This window comes from Embiotoca jacksoni, unplaced genomic scaffold, assembly GCF_022577435.1.
Source record: "Embiotoca jacksoni isolate LCO1_2020_lvr unplaced genomic scaffold, fEmbJac1.0.p SCAF_4, whole genome shotgun sequence".
NCBI lineage: Eukaryota > Metazoa > Chordata > Actinopteri > Embiotocidae > Embiotoca > Embiotoca jacksoni.
In genome coordinates this window covers 17,748,241-17,769,829 of record NW_027185392.1, presented here as the reverse complement: position 1 = coordinate 17,769,829, position 21,589 = coordinate 17,748,241, and the positions used below count along the sequence as shown (strand labels likewise).

Genomic DNA, 21,589 nt, shown 5'->3' with positions numbered 1-21,589 from the left:
AGTCAACGTCTCACTGCGCCTAGTGCGCCACCTGGTGGACCGCCAGGTATTACAGGACGAGGTCCAAATGAAGGCAGTCATAATTTATGATATGATTTGATTCGGGCAATTCTGTACCAGTCTTGGGCGGGCCGGATTAAAAAAAGACCAACGGGCCGGATGTGGCCCGCGGGCCGTAGTTTGCCCCCCCTATAGATTCTATAACCTCAGTTTGCGCCACGCTGCCACCGATCCAGGAGGTGGCGGTAAAGCACCTAAAACCTGTTTGCCAAATCGTTATTAAGCAGAAGAAGAGGAAGAGGCGCCATCACATCCGGTGACGCTGAGATTTCAGTTCGCCCGGCGCGAAGAAAAGCGTGACGAGCAACAAAGGTAAGAAAAACTGTCGCTCACTGAATTAAAGACGTCATTGTCATGTGTTTGAACCAGTTTACGATGCCGCGTGTTACATTGAAAGTAAGGCAATGAGCGCCACTCTTTTACACACATTTAACTCATCGCTGTGAAGAAGCTAACCAGCTTCATGAAAGTGAGAAAGAAAGAAGGACCGGAGCTGTTCAAGGAAAGTTAACGCTGCGGAATGACGATGTTATCTTTGTCCAGGAGAAACCACGAGCCGATAATATGCCCTGTGGATGGTACCGACATGAACACAACCAGCCTGTAGTTTCATAAAGAGGAGCAGTCACTCAAAGACCAGGAAGTCTGACGTCACCAACTTCTGAAGTCTGCTTCCGTCAGCTGATTATTGTTTTCACTTTTTTTTTTTTTTTTTTTTTTTTTTGGTGCCAGACATTTCTGATGTCCACAAGCGGAGAAATCATCATCCTCAGTGATGACGAGGATGGTGGTGGTGATGGCGGTGAAAACGACCCCTCCTGCCTCATTGTGGAGACGGAGGACGTGAAGAAGAAGACGACGACGACGGGTAACCTGAGCTTCAGTTCATAAATCTGCTGTGCGTGTGTGAATATTACTTTTGTGAATAAACAGCAGCAGCTGCTCCTCCTCCTTGTGTGTCAAGACTGTGTGTTGCCTCCGAGTGCTCTGGATGAAGACCTGGTCGTTACCTTTTCCCGCCGTGCTGAGGTGCTGCCTCACGCACGCTACGACTGTCCCATACACCCTTTCACGTGAGTACACACACCCACACACACACACACACACACACACACCAGTCGCACCACTTCAGATAATCACTCCGAGTCTCCCCCCCCGTCCCGTTCAGATCTACAGACTGTGAAACCGGCGCTCCAGCGGGCAGCAACCAGTGTGTCTGTGACCAGTGCTTCTGCTACATCTGCGATAAACTGGCCTCATCGGTACGTCTTCGTGCAGTCTGTCGACAGCAAACGCAGCCTCTTTTTTTTAAATACACCCACACCTCCCTCCGTCAGACTGAATGACACCTGAACGTTATGGCCCTCGTGCTTCGAGGCGTGTCGGCGGCGTTGATGTTACGGCCGTTGGGTGAACGTACTGTATGCAGTATGTGCAGAAACACATTTTACAATCATCCATCGGATGTAGTGATCCAACACCTTCGAGACTTATTTTACAAAACGGACATCGGTGCACGAACACGGTGAATTTAAAAGTCCTTTTTCCGCATCATGTTCTACCCAACGTCCGCAAATACAGCGTTTGGCCAATAGCGCCGGGTAAAACTGTCTCGCCAAAATGATGGTCTGGCTCTAGTTTTTATTCAAAGAGTGACGACAAATTAAGAAAAAAAGCTTCTGGACCAAATTGATTAAATTAAGGTTAAATACAGAAGAATTTTGGTCGATAAAGAAAAATGCTTTCTTTGTTGCTGTTTCTTGTGTTGCTTTCTTTCTTCTTTTTTGTTTGTTCCGAGTGTTTGGTGGTGTTTTTCAGTGTGCCGTGTGGTGCCAGACTGGTATGTGTCACTGCAACAGCCACAACAAGAACCAATTCTGGTCCAACCTCAGAAACCAGGCGGTGCTGGGAGTCCTGACGAGCTTCAAGCTCACTCTGTCAGAGGTCGACTCTCACCTCCAACATGCAAGTACAGAGACATCAAACTCCCGCTCAGGAAACCTCAGGCTGAACCACTTGTAATACGACCGTCAGTCATGTCGTTCTGGGTTTTCTTTCTTTCTCCTCGTGTCCAGAGACGATGCTGCAGAACTTCAGACGAGAACTCTCCGCGCTGTTCTCGTCCTTCATTAAGGGACAGACGCCGCAGGAGCTGGGTCTGCCCCAACAGGGCCGGCAAGCCCTCATCCACAAGTGAGCCATTCATTTTTCTTGTGTAATAATCAATACGATCCATATCTGTACCAAGTGACTACCATTGGTTGTGAGATTTGGTCACAAGTATGTGGACATGTCATTCCAATCTGCAGCTAATATCCTCCACACTTCTGAGAAGACTCTTGAGGAGTTTTGGGGGTCCTGGCTGCAGGGATTAGCTTGCATTCAGCCACAAGAGCAGTAATGAGGTCAGGTGCTGATGTTAGGAGAGCAGCTGCCGCTGGTTCGGGTTAAGTTGAGGTGTCAAGTTCTTCTCCACCAACGACAGAAATCTGTCTTTATAGACGAGGCTTTGTGCACACGGGAGGTAATGTCATGTTGGAACAGGACTGGGACGTCCACACGCGTTAAATAATGTAACTTTAGACCATATTTAATGTGTATTAAATAATATAACAATAAATATTTAATCATATAAACAAACTTTCTTTTTTTGTTCAGTTACACACCTGTGTTCGAGTTTGTGTCGTCGTTCCTGAGCAAAGCAGAGGAACAGGACAGCAGGGCTGCCGCCATCATGAACCTGGGAGCTGCAGAGGACTTCATCGGACACTTCCAGTTCTCCGGGTACACGAAGCAGCGTGACCACAACTGGATTCATTGTTGTCTTTTCAGTTTTCAAGTTCTGATTTATTCATTTTCTTGGTTTTATATTAATTCCTACAGGTCTGTCATGGTGTTACTGCAGAGGTAAATGCTCACACAGACTCCCATCTGGTGTCGTAAATAGAACAAATTCATTTTAATGTTTACTGTGTGTGTGTGTGTGTGTGTGTGTGTGTGTGTGTGTGTGTGTGTGTGTGTGTGTGTGTGTGTGTGTGCGCGCAGGGTAACCGCATTAGTGCAGAAACAGATGGTGATGGCCAGTTTTACTCCAGAGTTCAGCCGCAAACTGCAGGATTTTTACCAGCGATTACATATACCGTCTGAGATGAAGTGCATGAGGAACAGGTGTGTCTTCATGTGTCTTCGTGTGTCTTCATGTGTCTTCGTGTGTGTGTGTACGCGCGCGCCGCCTCCTTATATCCAAGGTTACACATTAAAGCCGTTTATGTATTCGTATAACTCGATGTTTGCGTCTCCAGCCTGTGTGTTCGTCCCTGGGACGACGTCCTGCTGGTGTCTGTGCTGAAGGGGCAGAATGTCTCGGGCGTCCGTAAAGACCGAGGCAGGAAGGACATCCTGTTCGAGCAGATGTCTGTGGTTCTACTGAGGACACAGCTGCTGCAGCATCAGTGCAGGTTCACATGTTTACCCTCTTTCACTGTATGTTCTATAGACACACACACACACACACACACACACACACACACACACACACACACACACACACACACTCTCAGCCTTTTCAACAAGGATTCTTGCTGCCTGCAGGTACAGAGAGTTGTGTCGATACCTGCGAGTCGTCCAGACTGATAATCCCTCGCGGTAAGTGAGTGCTTAATTTCACCTGTGGTTACCAGAGGCGTCTTTTCAATGGGATGTTTTTCTTTCTTTTTCTCGATCCAGAGGCACAGAGCAGAGACTGAATCTTTTTATGGTGTCACCACAGAAGAGGACACTTTTGTAGTTTTATGACAACACCTTGAAAGAGTTCCTTTTTAAAATGTAATTAATAACTTTCTTTTATCAAGTGTTTGAAAGATTACTTTTTGTACTGCTTTCCAAAATAAGGAAGTTAGATCTGAAACAAAACAAAAATTGACCATCGATTAATCTTTTCTGAACACTGTCACGGCCTCCGGAAACGTATGATGTTTTTGCTATTTTCTGACAAAATGAGAAATCAGTTAATTGAGAAATTAACCAGTAGATACATTTGAATTAATCTTTAGTTGCCGACAAAATCTGCATATAATTAAGGTTTTGGACTTTTGGTCTGACAAAACGGGCAACTTGAGACATTTTCATTTTGGAGGAACTTTCTCATAGTTCTAAGAACTTTTTTTTTGTGTGTCTGCACTGCAGGAACTGAGAACCACAGTCGTTCTCAGAACTCTGTTTTGGGGGATATTTCCAGCTCCTCCTTGGGTTTGGGTACTTTTCCCACCCAGAAGGGAACTGTAGTGCCGTAACGGTGATTGGTTCACAGTTTTCTCTTGCCGTCACAGACGGAACTAAACCGTTATGTTGCTTTCTTTAAAGCCACCAGAGTCCTTTGACAAAAACAGTCATTTTACCTCGCAGAACGTAGGAGTCGCTGGTGGATCACCGACTTGATCGGCGAGGGAGTTCGTGTTGTTGTGCGTCTTTGGTGGCACGTTCATTCAGATCTGAACAAACTCTCCGAGCTCTTGCTGCTGTGATACCGCGATGAGTTTGGCCTGTCGCAGTTATTACATCATCGCCTTCCTTTGACGCCATTTATCTGAGCAGACCAAAGTCATTTTCCATAATCGTTAGAATCGTTTCCAACTGTCTGTATTTGTTTTTCCTGTAGGCTCAAGCAGGTTCAAGAGCTCGTCCCTTTCTTCACGTGCATGGAGGGGCAATTTACGTCGGCTCTGTCTAGTTTGTTTGCATCAGTGAGCGCCCCGGCTTCCTGCTTCACCCCGCACCTCTTCCTCTGTTATCTCCGCATCTTCAGAACGGCGACGGCGCCGAAGCTGACGGTCAGTCAGCCGACACAGCTCTGCTGCTCGGATGCAGCGTGGGAGGCGATTCAAGGTCAGACAAAGATATCCTTTTAACTTTGGAAATCTAGAAAGAACCCCCTTCTTTTCACAAGAAGTCACGCCGTGTGTCCTCCGTAGGCGCTGTGCCTCTGAAGCGAGTCGAGCTGGTCAAGTTTGCTCTCAGGGCCCACATGTGCTGCGCAGCTGTTTACATTGACGTGAGTCCGAAGCTCTTGTTCAGCTTTCTCTGAACAAATGTTTGTCCTTAATCATGAAAAACTTTTAGAGGGGGCAATCTGTAGGACGTTAACTTTTAAAATGTTCAAAAGTAGAATAAAGCTATACACATTATGTGTAGAAATAACGGCGTTGAGGTTTTATCAGGGACGTGCAAGTGTTGCGTTGAGATATCTACTGAGGTTAGCGTGCTGACCAGAGAGCGCCGTCTGATACCTCTCTGATCTCTCAGCCTCAGTGTTGGACCAGTTTGCTTTCGATCGTCAACGTCACCGCTCTACCTGAACCGGACTCGCGGTTTCAACTCGTAAGTGTTTCTCGTTTGTTTTTCTGACTTTGTATGCATTTACTTGTCGCGGTTGTTTTCATTCTGTGGTTTTTTGTTGTTGTTTTTTTCTGTCCTCGCTGACTGAACGATGAAGGAAGCTCGGGATGTTGTGAATTCGATCCTGCAGGGCTCCAACATGAATATCCCTCGATTATTTCTGGATGTCAGTATGTTTGAATTTACACAGTAAAGCTCAGACTCGTGGATGTTGCCTGGTGCTAATAAACTGTAAACATGTGTTGTTGTGTATACAGGTGTACCCAAATCAGGCCTTGTTGCTGTTGGTTACAGGGGCTTTACATCTTCGAATCCTTCATGCTGGTCTCACTCCAGCGATACCTGTGCTCAACACTTTTAAGGTAACACCCTGGTCCTTTTATCCTTTTATAGGTCACTTCTCATTCGAGAAAGTTAGAGATGAAAAAAAGCCAAAGCCAATAAACGCTGCTTCTTCTGTGAATGTGTATTCATAAATTATGATTAGACATACTTAAACTGCGAGTCACAATTATTTGTATGACAATTATTCTTCGTACCACGACGGCATCAAACAGTTGAAATGCTAAATGTGTACGTTATTACTTAGCAGCTTGTATGATTTTTTGTTGTTGTTGCCACCAAACGAAGCTAATCGATCTGTTTGAAGGACTGCAGTGACCGGAGAAGCACAGTTACACATCAGAATGACAAAACATGCACCTGTTGTGCACTTAACTTTCCACTCGGGACCTAAAGTTCTTATCCACCATGTTTCTGTCTCACAGGACAATGTTTGGGCCTTCAAGTGGCTGTGTGACAATTTGTCCTCCAACGAAGAACGTTTCAAATCCTTCTTTCAGGAGATCGCACCGGAGATGGAAAACACAGGTGTGTGGGCTTCTTCCTTTGACATTGAGCCAATGCACTAAACTCCCAACATCCCTTTTTTTTTTTTTAAGGGCTTTAAATCGTCAGAAATAGCTACTTAAATTGTGTCCGTAGAATATCACCGAGGTTAAATTATTCATTAGATATTAGTGTTTCCCACAGGTTGATCATTTCCTCGTGGTGGTGTGTGGAGCAGTGAGTGACCAATATGCGTCTAACATGCAGACTTATTGGTCGACATTAGTTTGGCTGCTGTACCATAACTACATATAAACACGCCCCGAAGGTGAAGCCAAACCCTCTTGATCGCCCACTGGTGGCGGGTTGCAGTATAGGTCATAAAGCGCACCCCCTCCATGTAAAACTCACGTACACGTGAAAAAGGTTTCCCAAGAGATGGTCAGTCATTTTAGTTAGTTCTTACCGTGCTGATGTTTGTTCAAGTGTTTATTTTTCTGATTTAAGTTTGGTTGTAATTAGTTTTGTGATGTGATTAAAAAAAAAAAAGAGGGTTGACGTCATAATTGACAGCTGCTCAGAGTAGGGTTGTCATGGAGATTAATGTAGACGGGTGCACGGGTGTTTTTTTTTTTTTTTTTTTTCAGACAATAATACTGGACCTGGGAATTGAGAGAGTACGAAGTGAGACTTGATAATGGACCCATGTAGGATGGGGCAAAGTGCACAGAGCCCCACAACACAGTGGTTACCTGTTCTGTGCTCCGTTGTACCGAGTCTGTAGAGAAGTGAGACTAGCGAGTCGTATTCTATCATGAAAAACGGCTCCACAGGTTGTTTTTTTTTCTCCCCGGTGTGGATAGACCAGCTGTAGATTTTTATATTTTCTTTAAAGATTTTAAATCTCACTTAAAAGGCTGCGAGTCTGATCCTTTTGTCACGTCTCCTGATGAGCAGCCGATCACCTCCTGTTTTAAGATTCTGTCACACGTTCTCACTACTGTGATCTCGCGCTACCTGTTGAGTTGATCGTTGACCTCCTGTGTCTCCTCCCGCAGGCAGTCTGTTGGTTGTTGAACTCGACTCCTTCCAGGTCCAGTCCCGCTCACAGAGTTAGCTGTAAGTCCGAAAACTCCACATCCAGAATCCACATTTAAAGGACGGGGCTGTAATCATCTTAAACTCCACAGGGTACCTGAACTTAACAGTTTGTTGAGTGTAACTGAAGCAACTCTTGTGAAACCTTGAGGCTTTGCAAATATGTTGGGATTCACAAAGGTTCTTTTTGATGTGTCTGGTTTACAGTACAACAGTTTACCGGTAGACGGTCCTCTTCCTTCCTGCCTCTTGCTCCGTTTTCAGGAGCCACTTCTGCCACCTGCTGGTCATAAGTGGAGTAGAGTTAAACTGAGGGACGCAAATGAGTTGGTTTTAAAACGCATAACTTTTTGCTACGTTAACACAGAGTGTCCCAACTACTCAGGTTTTTAGGTAGGTAGGTATTAATCCCCGAGGGGAAATTTTTTAATTTTTTAAACCACTAAAACAGAGAAAATCCAGGATGGCGTTTCAATCTGGAAGTTAGGAAATGGAGACGTTTGAAAACGGTGGCGCGGACACCCACATCGCTCACTTCCTGATCGGGTCTCATCAGTCACGACCTGTCCTTCATCAGTCCTTCATCACATGACATCAGCCTTGACCACCAGTGGCTAATTTATCCTGGATAAGGAGTAAAAGGCGTTCGTCACCCTGCAGTGGTCGACACTAGCAGCTGCTGGCTTGTAAATTCTGCATTTTATAATGCTGCTGCTGCTGCTGCGTACACGCAGCCGCGCCAATCAGTTATTTGAGAAATGTACAATAATCCTGATGTGCGGTGTGGAGCGCCAGTGTTGCAGTGTGTTTGCTGCCCCGTCAGATTCTGTGACTTGCCCCCCGACGAGCTCCCTGCAGGACACACAATCCGATGCGTCACCAAATACGGCGGCTCACCAGTGTTGGCTGGCTGCCCAACATGAATGAATGAATGAATGAATGAATGGTCATATGATTTGCATGTTCATGCGTGTTAGTGTGGACGGAGATTGTTTTACTTTTAAAACGGTGTTTATATGGAAATGCATTAGTGCGGGTGATGCCGTCGTGCATTTCACACTTGTGTCCCTGCTCTCCACGGACATCAGGAATGTGTGTCACATCACCCGCTAAACATTTCTTTACTGCACCAGCCGGGGTTATTTTTCCGAGTTATTTTTTTTCCTCCATTGATGCCAATTCTTCAATCTAAACCAGCGATGTCGGACGTTATGGAGCTCTTGACGCCCAAAACCTGTTTTCTTTCTGAATTGAAAGGCCGTGTTCCTCTTTGTGTGGATGTGATTGATCACTGTGACTTCTGCGGAGCTCAGCGGAGCAACACTTTTAGAGGATAAAATATAATTGAGTGGTTTGTAAAGCTTCACAGAAATGTATTTGATGTCACATGTTTAGTGAGTACTCACTCGATCCGTCAGATTGGATCAGTGCATCACCAAAGGCACGCGTAAGAACAATCGGATGTTTCAGCTTTTTACCGTAAAGTAAATCAACCACAGAATCGATTCGTCATACGTGTTTTATTGTCATGCAAGCCCTCATCATTTTAGTTCTATGAATGTGCCATGATAGTGTTGTTTTCCTCCCCTCAGGGCTGATCCTCTGCTGCATTTATAGCTATTTGCACCTAAAACAGTAAGTGTAATTTATCAAATGTGTAACCTGGTATTTCAAATGGTTCGAGCAGCTGACTAAAAATATTCATTGTACTTTTTGTTCTTTTGGTTGCACAGAAGTCCTGAAGCACTTGTTCCAGCGCTGCGGAGAGACGCTGACTTCACAGATCTGGTGGTGATGATGCACAAACACGTCCCCGTTGCTTTTCAGTATTTGATCAATTTCATCCTGAAATGGGGGATTTTTTTTTATTTTATTTTTTTTCCTGATTAATGCTCTTTATGTTAATTGCTGTCCGGAAATGCTTTTGAGGATGTACTTGTATTATAAATGTTCATAAGAGATGATTAAGTTGCACTGATTAATAAAATGAAAGTCTTTTACAAACTGCTTTGGCCAAATTATAGAAAAGCAAAAAAAAACCTTTTTGCCTTCTTTTGGATTGATGACTTACTGTTCAGATTGCAAAACCCACAATGTAAAATCTGACTTTATTTTTAGAGTAATTATTCACACAGTAAAATCGGCTCATATTAGCATCAATAAAATAGAAAACATAACAGTACAGTGTCAAACAGGAGGAGGCGGTTGCTCTGTCATTTTCATAACTACAGTTTCTGGTTTAAAATCCAAAATATGAAAGCCGTGTTGCCGACAACAAAATAACCATCTGATTAATAGAGTCTTGTTTGCAGACTGAGCTTTAAATGAAATGCAGTTTAACTCCCAGTTTATCAGATTATAATATTATAGACATTGAGTCCCCATTTATAGTGAAGTATTGAGAAGCTGAAACAACTGTAATGCGTAATTCATGTTTTTCTGGCAAACAAAAGGGAAAAGTTCTTGCTGGTATGTTGAGAAATCCACGAGTGCTGCGTTCAGGTCTTTAAATTACAAGCAGCTGAGTGGGGAAAACACGTTCATTTCAGCTTTTGAGTTTTCACCCACTTGGTGACAAGAAAAACGGACGTATCAACAAGCTGAAGGCAGAATGGCTGCAAATGCATCACAACAGTCCTTCCAGCTCGCTTCACAGGTGCGACACTGCGTCAGGCTTCACTTGGTGAAAAACTGATATACACGTACACAACGTTAAAAACCTCCTTTAGGCAGCTCATCTGGTGACCGCAGTATTAACACTAAAGATGACCATCACGGAATAAATGCGTTAACACTCCCACTGCCAACAGTGCACGAACGCAGCATCATTCAAGTAACTGTCCGAGTCAAGAAGCAGTCTTCCACATAGTGCCCTGAAAAATGTCATGTTTTTTTTTTCTTTTCTTTCGAGTGATATAAAGTGTGTCGGTGAGTTTTAAATATGGTTTTACGGCCAAAACCGGGCTAACAGCGGCTGTTTCGGGTCTTCGTGCTCCGCTAACGTGCGAAAGTGTGTCGCATTCACAAAAGAAAAGATTGAGAAGTCTCACAATTATTACTCGCTATCTACTGATTACGAGAAAAGATCTCATTGTTAGGAGATCCAGATCTTATAATTACAGAAGAAGTGGTTATCGGTCATCCGGGGGACCGGAGTGACGGCGCTGCCGAGTTTAATGTAATGACTGCTTGAATTGAGGTTTTTTTTTTTTTTCTTCAAATTTTTTTTGGGGGGAAAATATCACGTTAAAAGCCTGCACTTGAATAAACAAATCTTAACTTTTACAAGACACGGGAAGTGTAATGTTGCCATGGTTACAGCGAGTTTCAATGTGGGCTCCAGCGTGAGCCCGATTTTTCTCTTTTTTTTGTTGTTTCCATTTCAGAAAATGAAGTGCGCTGAATTCGCAAATGAAAACTTCATACTCCGAACTGTTCCTGCCTCGTTGGTCTAATGTGTCTTTTCTCATAACTGTGACATTTGTATTATTTAATTACAAGATTATAAATCATGTTTATGGGACAAGTTCTTGAATTTTGTTTTGTTTTGTGGAAGCCAGGCACTTCTGCACAAACATACGCGGTACTCGTCTTCTCATGTAAATCTCTTACAAGAAGGGAACCCGTATCCAACTTTTCCAGTTAACAGTAGTAGTTAAATAGTACATCTACTTGCAAGATTAAGTCCCACTGCAGTATTATTGTGTGGCCCATGTTATGCATTCTGTTAATTTTTTTTTTTTATGCCCATAAATCAAGAGATGTCAGTTTTTCCAAACTAATCAGGACATGACACCGAAAGCTTCAGGGGACCTTCGGGTTGGTTTCATTTAGCTTCCAAATGTAAACTAGCTGAGCTGAGTGCAAACTGAATGACAGAGCAACACGTTTCTAAAGGAGTAAAGGATTTACAGTCCATATGGTTTTTATCAAACATAAACAAGCTCCACTGCCACGCTGGCTAAACAGTACTCTCGGATTTATAGAGGTTCTTTGATCGCTTCAATTGCACAATGTTCATGTGTGGTTAAAACCAACATTTTAAAACCTAATGATAAAGCTGTAAAAGGCTTCCAGCTGGTAAAAAATCTTTGGCGCCAATGAGGCACTAGTGCACTAATGTCCAGTGATCAGAAACATACACCCTGATCATCAACGTGTAACACTGCAGACAAAAAAATAAACGTGATTCTTTTGTACTGACACGTTCACAGCGGCAGGTGATCAAACCTGACTATTAGAGAATAACTTATCTTTTCTTCATCCAGCGTCCTCTTATGGAGCAAACGTGTTTCTGTAAAGCCGCACTGAGCTGTAGGAGAATCTTAAAACTGGGGGTCCACGTCCTGCGTGGCGCTGTTTGATGAGGTCAGACAGGAAGTGCATCGCTCTGAAGTCACTTTTGCTGCTGCAGAGTTCACGCGAGCACAGAACTTCCCCTTCTTCTGTGCTGTCGCTCACCTCTTCGGCGCGTGGACGCTCCGGAGCCGGTTTAAACGTGTGCAGCAGCGCCTGATTGGCCAGCGCGGTCAGGCAGCTCTCCAGGTGCAGCAGGTAGGTGATGCCCCGGCTGATTCCGATGTGAGGGTCGGCCAGCCTGCTGAGCAGCGAGCCGGAGTACGGCGGACACTTCAGCGTCCTCTGGTCCAAGTCCAGCAGAGACAAATAACGACTGTAGCGAGTCAAAGAGTGAAGAATGGTGGACGAAGACGTGGAGGGTGATCTGGTGAGGAAGGAGGATGAAAGGGTGACTAAGTAAGCAGCCGCCATTGCGCAGAGCAGTTGGCTATGGCTTCTCTCTCCCTCTCCTACTCCGGTCTTAAATGTAGTCATTCCTCTGTCTCCTTTAGTGATAATGGTGCATGTGATAAATGTAGTTAGATAGCCCCCTGCAGTTTTGTGTGTAAAAGTTACATATTGTATATAAAAAAATAAAAAAATGTCCCCTTGGGGATTAATAAAGTAACTATCTATCTATCTATATATATATATATATATTTATATATATATATACATATCTCCCTGTTAAAGAAACCAATAATCTGCTGTCTGTTCAAGCTTTTTAATTAGAGAGGAATTGGTTGGCTAAAAAGAAAAACTAGAACAGGCTAAAATACTCAGCAAAACTGAGTCTGTGTTTTCGTAACTTGACGTTACACAACGTTGCAGCTTAGTGCAGCTTTAATTTGGACGGAGTAACAGTTTATAGCTCCGCAGCTAATTGCATTTCTTTTTCAACTACAACTGCTGAGGCGGTGGTTCGTACGGAGCCCCGCGGCGGCCGTAGAGGGGAAAAAAAATAACCACAATTTAAATCGTGCGCACAAAACACTAAATCGAGGTCACGAAACAGCATTTTGTTCGCACGTTTTAATGAATTCGTGCGCACAAATCGTGAGATCCAATTTCTAAAGAGAGACGGCACGGCACAACGGGCTTCCTCCTCTCAGCATGAAGGTCACTGCGCCTGCTTCAAGTGTCAGTTGACCAGCTATAAAGTCGACAGCATCCTCAAAGTTAGCATATTGCCAACGATATAATCCACAAGGTCTCAAAATCATCGTTGTTGCCTTTTACTAACATTAATCCTTTATAGATGGTCAAAGAAGAGAAAGCCTGCTGTGCCGTCTCGCTCTATATAAACTTATCTTCATTAAAACGTGCGCAGGAATTACTATCTCGTGGCCACGATATCATCTTTTTTTTTCTTTCTCTCGATGGCCACTTCGGGGCTCCGCAGATTAAACTCTGTTGTTTTTATATCTGTCTGCTTGACGAAATTTCAGGCAGCAACTAATTAAATCTCAATGATAAAGGCAGGTTCAAAAATGCCGCCGAACGCTATCAGCGTCATCCGGCTATTGTTTAGTGCCTGGCTGATGTGTCGTGAGGTGTTTCCGTTACCCTGCCCACGTCCGAGGACATCTTAACAAAAGGGCTCTCCAGACCAGACAAAAGGAAACGGGAACGGCTGGCAGACGGGCGGGTGACCCTCACCTGTGTATCCCTATGAGCCTCCAGGTGAGCAGGTCGGTCAGCTGGAGGGGCGTGGTCAAACACGGCATCACCGCACTTCCATCGGGACCGGGAGCAGGCAGGAAGAGGCTCAGCGCGTCCACCAGCTTCCTGACCAAACTCTCCTCCCCCCCGATGACGACCAGCGGCCGGCCGCTCAGCAGACAGAACACGGCGTGCTGGGAGAACGAGTTCTGCTTGATGAACCTGAGGGCTCGGAGTCCGGCCTTCCTCCGCCTCTTCTTATCCCAGCGGCCGTTGCTGAGGATATTCGGGGCGGGCGGGTCCGAGGAGCCGGTGAAGCTGTTGCAGTCGGACGCCTCGTCGACGCTCAGCAGCCGCTGAGGAGCGCGGGGCGGAGGAGACCAGAGCTCCACCTCCGCCGGCGCAGCGGGAGGCGCAAAGTTGACGTGGAGGTCGGGCGCCGACCGCGCAGGCCGATGGACTCCGGGCCTCTGTGGCGTCGACTCCACCTCTTCTTCATCGGTGGAGGAATAACAGTGTTGTTACAGGTTATTAACACCACAGTGAAAAGAGCAACTTTACTCAGTCATGAATAACTTTATTCGTTGATTGAGAGATAAATCTGAGAGGTTGAAAGATGATTAACAAGACGATAAAGAAGGAAAAAAAACATTTCTGCTGTACAATATGACGCGACGGTAAAAATCTAATATTGGAGACGTAAACGTTGCTCGTGTTCATGTCTCTCCAGCATGCAGAACCTGTAATAAGGGACACTACCTGGCTCCATAAAGATGCTTATTTTTGAACATTTCAAGTGTGGATGTAAAGTGGCTTCGGAAAGTATTCAGACACCTTCAAGTTTTGCACTTCATTGGGTTGCAGCTTCATTTTAAATGGATAACGTTGGCATTTTCCCCCATCGATCTACATTTATGAATCCGTAATGACAAAGTGAAAACGTGGTTTTCAGAGACGTCTGCATTGTTTTAAACTGCGCCCTTCAGAGGTGAATATTGCAGCAGATGTCTTACCGTGACGCACTTTGGACGTCTCCGGAGTTTCGTCTTCGTGGACTTCGTTCCTCTTCGTACTGTCGGCCTCCTCTTTCAGCGCAACACCAACACCAACCTTTAAAGACTCTTCAGCAAAAGCGTCCCCTTCATTGTCCTCCTCCTCGACTGAAGCGGCGGCATTCAGCGTCTCCTCCTCCTCTTCGACGACGTCGTCGGACCTCCGCTCGGTCTGCGGCTCTTCCTCGTTCTCAAAGCCGTTACTTTGAGACTGCTGCTCCGCTTCCTCTTCCGTGATGGCGCTGAGGTCGTCGGCAAAGATGGACTCGGTGGTGCTGAGGACTTCGATGCTGTCCTCGCTGTTGGCACGTTTGGCGTACACTCGCACGCGCCTCGTGCCGGCGTCCCCCGCCGCACGTCTGCTGCAAGCGTCCGTCGTCCCAACCGGCGTCTCTGTGGACGAGACGGGACAGTATTGCTTTGATAAGTTCAATCATTTCACGTACAACGTGTCAAAAGAGAGAAAAACTCCAAATACAATTTCTTTGGTCAAAAGTGATTTACAATTTTATAAAGAAAAAGCTTTATTTAAGTCAGCAAAGTGTCACATTTAAGAAGCTGGAGCCAGTGAGTGTTTGGCATGTTTGCTTAAAAACGATTTTCTTGATTATCAAGACTGAGGTTAATGCTTTCGTAGCAATCAATTAACTGACAATGTGTTTCGAAACAATGCTGACGGGCTTGAACACTTAAAGGAAAAAAAAAAAAAAAAAAAAAAAAAATTCTGAAATGTGCTTTTTACATTTCAGCCAATTTTTGATGAGTAGATTGATGCTCTCATATTAGTCCTTAATTATGAAACTACAGCCAGCAGCTGGTCAGCATATCTTAGCATGAAGACCAGAAACAGCGAGAGACAGGTCGTCTGGCTCCGTCCGAAGGTCAGAAACATTAATGCCAACGAGCATTAATTACCATGAACATAATCGTGTTATTCTGTACAAAATCAGAAGTGTACAAATTACAAAACACTGTCTGGGCTCATGTGCTGGATCAGCTGTTCCTCCATGTCACAGAAGATGGTGCTCGTATTATTATTATTATTATGATTATTATTATTATTATTATTATTATTATTTCATACGTGCGATATTTTTTCAATGAATCACTGTTTATTCTGTAAAATGCAAGATAATTGCAAAGAACACACAACGTTTTGTCGATCTTCAAATTTAATTGATTTAAAAATGATAGAAAATAGGAAAAAAAAAAAGAAAAAAAAAGCAGCTCTTTAGGTCAGTGGGACGTACCTCCGCAGTCGGATCCAGTAACGAAATGCTGGGTCCGATAAGACTTCTCCGTCCCGAGCACTTCGATGCTGTCGCCGCTGCTCACGCTGCCCGTCATCTCTGCGGCAGCACCGGGGTCGGAGGTCGCGGCACCGGGGTCGGGGGTCGCGGCACCGGGGTCGGGGGTCACGGCAACGGCTTCTTCTGCCTCCAGCTTGATTGGGATCTCCTCCACGCAGGAGAAGAAGGACTCCAGGCTCGGCGGGTGCGACCGGAGCACCTCGACACCCATCTGTCTCCCCGCGGCCCGCGGCAGCTCCACCTCAGCACTCTCTTGCTCCTCCTCCTCCTCCTCAGCGTCCCCGGGGCTCCACAGCTCAAACAGGAAGTTGGTGAGCGTCAGCCTCCTGGACAGCGAGTGTGCAACGCGCATCGTTCGCAGGACGCTCCTGTCGCCACGGAGACGGCGCTCCGCGTCTGCCAGCTGCTCCTTCATCAGGGAAAGGAAGTAGTCGTTGCAGAGCTCCTGCAGCGGCTTCAGATGGTGCTCTGACTTGGAGGATTTGGAGGTGGAGGGGAAGAAGCAGGGCTCAGGAGGCAGCAACAGAGTTGGATCAGTGAGGGAGTCGGCTGGGTCGTAGGGCAGGAAGTCAGGCTGCTTGAGCTTCCTGTTTGGGTAAGACGTGACCTGGCGGAGGAGCTCTCTGTGACTGGTAATTGAACGCTCGACAGCTTCAAGCTCTTCAACTTCTGTCAACTCGTCCTCCGTCCTCTGAAGTTTTATCTCCTGTCGCAGCGTCAACTGTCTGTACCTGAAACAGGCACAGGGAGTCACATTCAGTCAGCAGACCTAAAGACCCAACAGTGATGTCACAGGGTCCTAGAGGACACGTGTACGTCCAACTTAGATTTGGTCATCTGTCCAAATTCGACAATAGGTGCGTGTGTGGAGGGGAGGGGGGGGTTTGACACAGACGTTCACACATGTGCATCTGCTCTGGAGAATATCACAAACTTTGTTAAATGAGATCAGCACTGAAAAGATAAATCAATTAGTGGAATGAAAAACAATTCTTAAAATACCTGTTCAATGTTATTCATGAAGTTATTTATGAAGTAAAACTGCCCAATATGCTGCAGTTTAAGCTTCGCAAATATAAATATTGTCTGTTTTATAAACACTGTATATTAACTATCTTTGAGTTTTACACTGGCTTGAATAAAATACTAATTTTTAAAACGTCTTCAGGCTCTAAGAAACTGCATTTCGACATTGTGTGACATTTTATTCCCCCAAATAATCAATTAATCTAAAAATGTATTTACAAGTAAACTAACTAAATTAAAATTGGTTGCGGACCTAAACAGTAAACTGCATGCTCCTCACTGGCGGGTTGGATTATACTTTCCACATCTCTGCAGCTACAAGGTTTTGTGTGACAGGTGTGACACCTCTTCCTCAGTCTAACAGGAAACTCTCGACTATAAATCAGCTCTGAGCCACATGCGAGCTACGATGTGAATGAACCGCCAATGAAATTAAACCCAGCTGCCAGGTGTCCAATCACTTTTGACTCCTTTAAATTTGGTGATTTTGTGTTTAAAAGGGTGATATTTCCTCTGCAGTTTGTTCCATATTGAAGTGAACTAATTCAAATCAAAGCTTAAGACCTTGTATTTTAATGTGGTATTTATCATTTGATATCAAACTGAATGCATCGAAGTGGAGGCTGACGGAAAGACCCTGTCAAGGTTTTAAAACATAAAAAAAAAAAAATCGGATCTTACTCGAGCTGTTGCAATTTCCTCTGCAGCTCCATGGAAAACGCTTGTCTGTTTCCCGTCTTGAGGCTGTCAGAGGCCTGAGAGAAGCACGTCGACAGCTCTGCAAAGTTCTCCATCAGCTTTGCCTGGTCCGAACACACGTAGGCCATGCAGAAGGGACGCACCATGCCCCGGGCCTCCAGGTCATACAGGGTCATGTGGTGGACGTACGCAAAGCTGTCCTCCGCCGAGTCTCCCAGGATCACTTTGGAGTCCTCGCTGAAGTTGAGCCGGGGCCCCGGGGAGAGGGAGTGGGTGGGGCCGGGGCCGGACGCCTGGTAGTCCACAGACATGATGCGCACAGAGAAGTGGTTGAGGTCAAACGAGCCGATGACTCTGCTGTCGTCCGGTATCGTCAGCACAGGCTTGGGACCCACCTGGAGACACAGAAGAGGAGCGAAGAGATGCAGTCCAATTAACACGCCTCGCGTATATGCCTCAGGGTCCTTTATAAACTACAGCAAACAACATCCTCTCTACAGCCCCGTAAATAACAGTGTCAACAAGAAGCTGAACATTGTCAGCTGAAGTCAGACCAATTTAACGGTCGGCCAATTTGATTGGCTGATATTGGCCTATCACAGATACATTAGAATCAACATACATGTTGTCCTATTCAAACTTTTTTAAGGAACATAACACAGACAAGAGATGCCCGGGGGTCAACTAGAAACTGATCTGTTGTTTTTTTAAACTCATTATTATTTGTGATTATTACATTCCCAGTGAAGTTCTTTGTTTCAATGCACCGACATTCTTCTGTAAAATATCCTGCCTCCATTTCTTGTCTTTGTAACAAGTGTTTGATGACCACATTTTGGTCGTAATATTGATATCAGAAATGATTTGCTTTCTAATATCAGTATTGGCCCCAAACATCCAGTATCGTTACTCTCTATTATTGGCATCATAGAAGTAGACTTGACAGCCGGGCAGTTGTATTGGGTTGCATTATATTGTATGCGTGTACCTAATAAAGTGGACAATGGACTACCGGAGCAAAAATCATTGCATACTATGAGATAGAGAGATGAAAGAACCCCTCAGTTGTATTTAGACAACATTAAAGTGACATTTAACACATATGTGTGTTATCAGTTTGATTCAAACTGTTTGACCTGCAGGTCTTCTGACTGCTTCATGTGTGGATTGCTGAATGTCATCATTTCAACGCAGAAGATGAGCAACAGACTATTCTATAAACTGTTCAGACACAGATACTGTACAAATATTCAGAAAATAGATTTGACAACTACAATAGTTGACAGTATCTTTAGTCACACTGTGAATGAAAATGTGCTTGTACAGGTGAAGCTGTGGAGGATGCAGGACTGAATTAATGCTGTATGTAAATGTGTCTCTAACAAAGCTGATTAAGAGTGAGTTTAAAAAAAAATTTTTTTAATAAAGAACCATTTTGCTAAGTGATTAATTCATTTATTAACCACAAATGACAATCACATGTTTCATCAGAATAATACCTTTCACATTTGCTTTATATTTTTAGAGTGACAGCGTGTTTTTTGTTTTAATTCCCTTTCTAGTTACTTTTTTGTGCTATTCGTGTTATAATTTTGTTTTTAAATTTACATTTTTGTGTTTGATTAATGTTCTAATCATCCATTATCATCTCTGCAACACTGACTAAAAGCTTACGGATGTCAAAATACATGTTTTAATTCATAAACACTTGATTTGACAATTTATTTTTTGTTACAACAAGGTTATAGATGGTGGAAACATCTTCATAAAGACTCCCTAATCATTAACTACATTTATGATCATTTTCATGATAGTGCCTGGTTGGTGTGTGTGTGTGTGTGTGTGTGTGTGTGTGTGTGTGTGTGTGTGTGTGTGAGAGATGGTTCCTCTGTGTGACGGAAGTGTGCTATCTGTAATTTGCTCAGCAGCAGGTTCTGTAAACAGAGACTTCCTGAATAAATTAAGTTCAACACATGATCAGCTGACAGTTAAAAAAAAAAAAAAAAGAAAAAAAACATAAAACGAACCTGCAACTTGAAGTTTGTGAAAAATGTTTAGCAACACAACAGCAGATGAGCATATCTTTTCAACAAAAGTAAATCAAATATTAATAAAGGATTACATATTTTGAGGGAGAATTGTTCAAATGAAATGAGTTAATCATAAAACATTAACATTATTATTGGGTTTTTTTTCAGGTGTGTATTGTGCTTCTAGATTTTCCATTATAGATTTATAGTTTTTGACCTCCTCTAAAAGTGCAACATTAGTCAATTAATCAACTAGTTGATCAAGAGAAAATGAATGGCCAACTATTTTGAAAACCGATGTAACCTTTTGGGTCTTTTTTTAAATAGAAAAAAAATGCTCTAATTCTCTGATTTCAGCTACTTAAATGTAAATATTTGCTGGTTCCTTCAGTTTTTAAAGAAAACAGACTGAACATCTTTTAGTTGTGGACTGTTGTTCAGGACAAAAAAAAAAAGAAGACATTTTGGGCAACAGTTAATCGATTAATAGAGTAAAAACAATCGACAGATTAATCGATCATTTCAACGATCGTTACTTGCAGCACTGTACCCAATTTGTATTCTGTAAGTATCAGAGAAAGTAAAGCAGTTTAATTTGCATTGAAAGCACTCACCTGCTCTGAGAATTCAGCCACCAGTATGAAGTCTCTGTGAAACTGGGCCGATGTGGTCCAGGGGTGACAAGATGGGAGAAGAGGCACCGAAAACTCCTCAGGTATACCCTGAGCCTCCTGCTGGTCATCCTCTCCTCCCCCAAACCCCTCCGTGCCAGTGAAGGCCAGCAGGTCCGGTGACCCGATCATTTTCGCCTGGTGGAGGTCAGCCCATGGAGGATCGACCAAGGCACTCTAATCTACTCTGCGGTGGAGGTGGACCGGGCTCCGGGGTCACACACCGCCATGCCCCCCCCCCCCTCCCCACCCTCCCCTCCCTGCACCCGGACCCGGCGGTGAGTCAGCTGTTCACACAGGACCCTACAACAACAACAACAACAGCAACAACCGCAGTTTAAAAAGTTGTTGCGCAGTTGTCTGCTGTCATAAAACTAAATAGAAATGTAAGGTTCACCAAACAGAAACTTCATGGAGGAGCCTACCTTTTTTTTTTTTTTTTTTTTTTTTTCACGAGCAGAGGCTTAAACAAACTACGAGAAAACTTAACGAAGAAACGAAAGTTTCCTGCGGGCTGCAGTCACACGGTCCCGGGATTTAGTTTCCTCTTTTTCGCTATTAGTCACCGAATATTAAGCTAAAAAAAAAAAACCTTTCACCTCAATGTCACGTACTTTCCCGGCGAATTAAAGCGTCCACGCCCATATGGAAGCATGTGACAGACGGTTGCCCGGGCCGGGGAGCCGCCGCCGCCGCCGCCGCTCACTGGAGCTGGGAAAGCGGCGTTTGATGTGAAAGCAGGCTGGAGGTCTGGAGTCAAGTCAGACACCGTGTGAACACTTCCGGTCAACACTTTCACAGCAAAATAATTTCAAAACAAAAGACTCTCTGCACGAAAATACAGCAGTCCTACCATAAATCCTGCCTTATAAAGGTTCAAATGTTTACAACAGAGAATGGAAATGCGCTGCTCTGAAGGGTCGGCGATTATATTATTTTTGTAATGATTTATCTTTATTATTATATTTTATTTTATTTTTAAATAATTTTTATTATTTCACTTTTTATTAGAATTATATTTTATTTTCATTTCATTTCATTTTGATATTTATTTATTTTATTAATTTTTTTACCATATATATATATATATATATATATATATTTATTTATTTTTTTTTTTTTATTTTTTTTTATTATTATTATTTTTTTTTAAATTAAATTTTATTGTTAATGTTTAAAAGAAAAAGAACCAAACCTGCACTCCTCAAGACCCTAGGTCTCTCTGCCGGAGGACGGCTGACTGCAGCACCACGCCGTGAGATACAAGCTATGTCTCAAGTCAGGGGCCGCGTCCTTCGGAGGTCCTGAAGGACCCAGGGTGCCCTTGGGTTGGGACACAGCCTTCCTATCTCAACGGCACCGCCTGGCAAACGCCAGCTGGCACAAGAGACCCGGGGAGGTGTGTTGGTTTGTACTGATGA

General features: G+C 44.0%; 2 protein-coding genes across 4 annotated transcripts; one reads left to right on the top strand and one right to left on the bottom strand.

The window, feature by feature from the left end:
* Nucleotides 1–305: 305 nt before the first annotated feature.
* Nucleotides 306–9,162, top strand: LOC138208891 (uncharacterized). Its single transcript, XM_069167103.1, has 20 exons — nt 306–372; nt 793–928; nt 1,025–1,133; nt 1,229–1,322; nt 1,879–2,029; nt 2,136–2,253; nt 2,719–2,844; nt 2,944–2,967; nt 3,106–3,228; nt 3,363–3,518; nt 3,652–3,705; nt 4,718–4,944; nt 5,031–5,110; nt 5,362–5,436; nt 5,552–5,620; nt 5,712–5,816; nt 6,222–6,324; nt 7,341–7,401; nt 8,973–9,015; nt 9,114–9,162. The coding sequence occupies exons 2-18, from the start codon at nt 802–804 to the stop codon at nt 7,397–7,399; spliced, it is 1,800 nt and encodes a 599-aa protein (XP_069023204.1). The 5' UTR covers nt 306–372; nt 793–801; the 3' UTR covers nt 7,400–7,401; nt 8,973–9,015; nt 9,114–9,162.
* A 307-nt stretch (nt 9,163–9,469) lies between these two features.
* Nucleotides 9,470–21,125, bottom strand: smcr8b (Smith-Magenis syndrome chromosome region, candidate 8b). 3 transcript variants are annotated; one of them, XM_069167101.1, is made up of 7 exons: nt 20,594–21,125; nt 20,112–20,471; nt 17,450–17,862; nt 15,683–16,473; nt 14,394–14,825; nt 13,378–13,873; nt 9,470–12,103 (listed from the first exon to the last, which is right to left on the bottom strand). In XM_069167101.1, exons 2-7 carry the CDS (start codon nt 20,298–20,300, stop codon nt 11,656–11,658), a joined length of 2,769 nt encoding a protein of 922 aa, XP_069023202.1. In that variant the 5' UTR covers nt 20,301–20,471; nt 20,594–21,125; the 3' UTR covers nt 9,470–11,655. The 3 variants fall into 3 exon arrangements, with proteins under 3 accessions (XP_069023202.1, XP_069023201.1, XP_069023203.1); XM_069167100.1 differs by having other exon boundaries at nt 20,112–21,125; XM_069167102.1 differs by having other exon boundaries at nt 13,378–13,870; nt 20,112–21,125.
* Between the last annotated feature and the right edge of the window lie 464 nt (nt 21,126–21,589).

Bases quoted from the DNA above. Each gene is read 5' to 3' on its own strand.
- LOC138208891 (XM_069167103.1), top strand. From the start codon at position 802: ATGTCCACAAGCGGAGAAATCATCATCCTCAGTGATGACGAGGATGGT. The intron at 2,030-2,135 runs GTACAGAGACAT...CCTCGTGTCCAG, and splicing joins CTCTCACCTCCAACATGCAA to AGACGATGCTGCAGAACTTC. The intron at 5,437-5,551 runs GTAAGTGTTTCT...TGAACGATGAAG, and splicing joins CGGACTCGCGGTTTCAACTC to GAAGCTCGGGATGTTGTGAA.
- smcr8b (XM_069167100.1), bottom strand. From the start codon at position 20,300: ATGATCGGGTCACCGGACCTGCTGGCCTTCACTGGCACGGAGGGGTTT. The intron at 14,826-15,682 runs GTACGTCCCACT...TCTCGTCCACAG, and splicing joins TACTGGATCCGACTGCGGAG to AGACGCCGGTTGGGACGACG. The intron at 13,874-14,393 runs GTAAGACATCTG...CCACCGATGAAG, and splicing joins GACGTCCAAAGTGCGTCACG to AAGAGGTGGAGTCGACGCCA.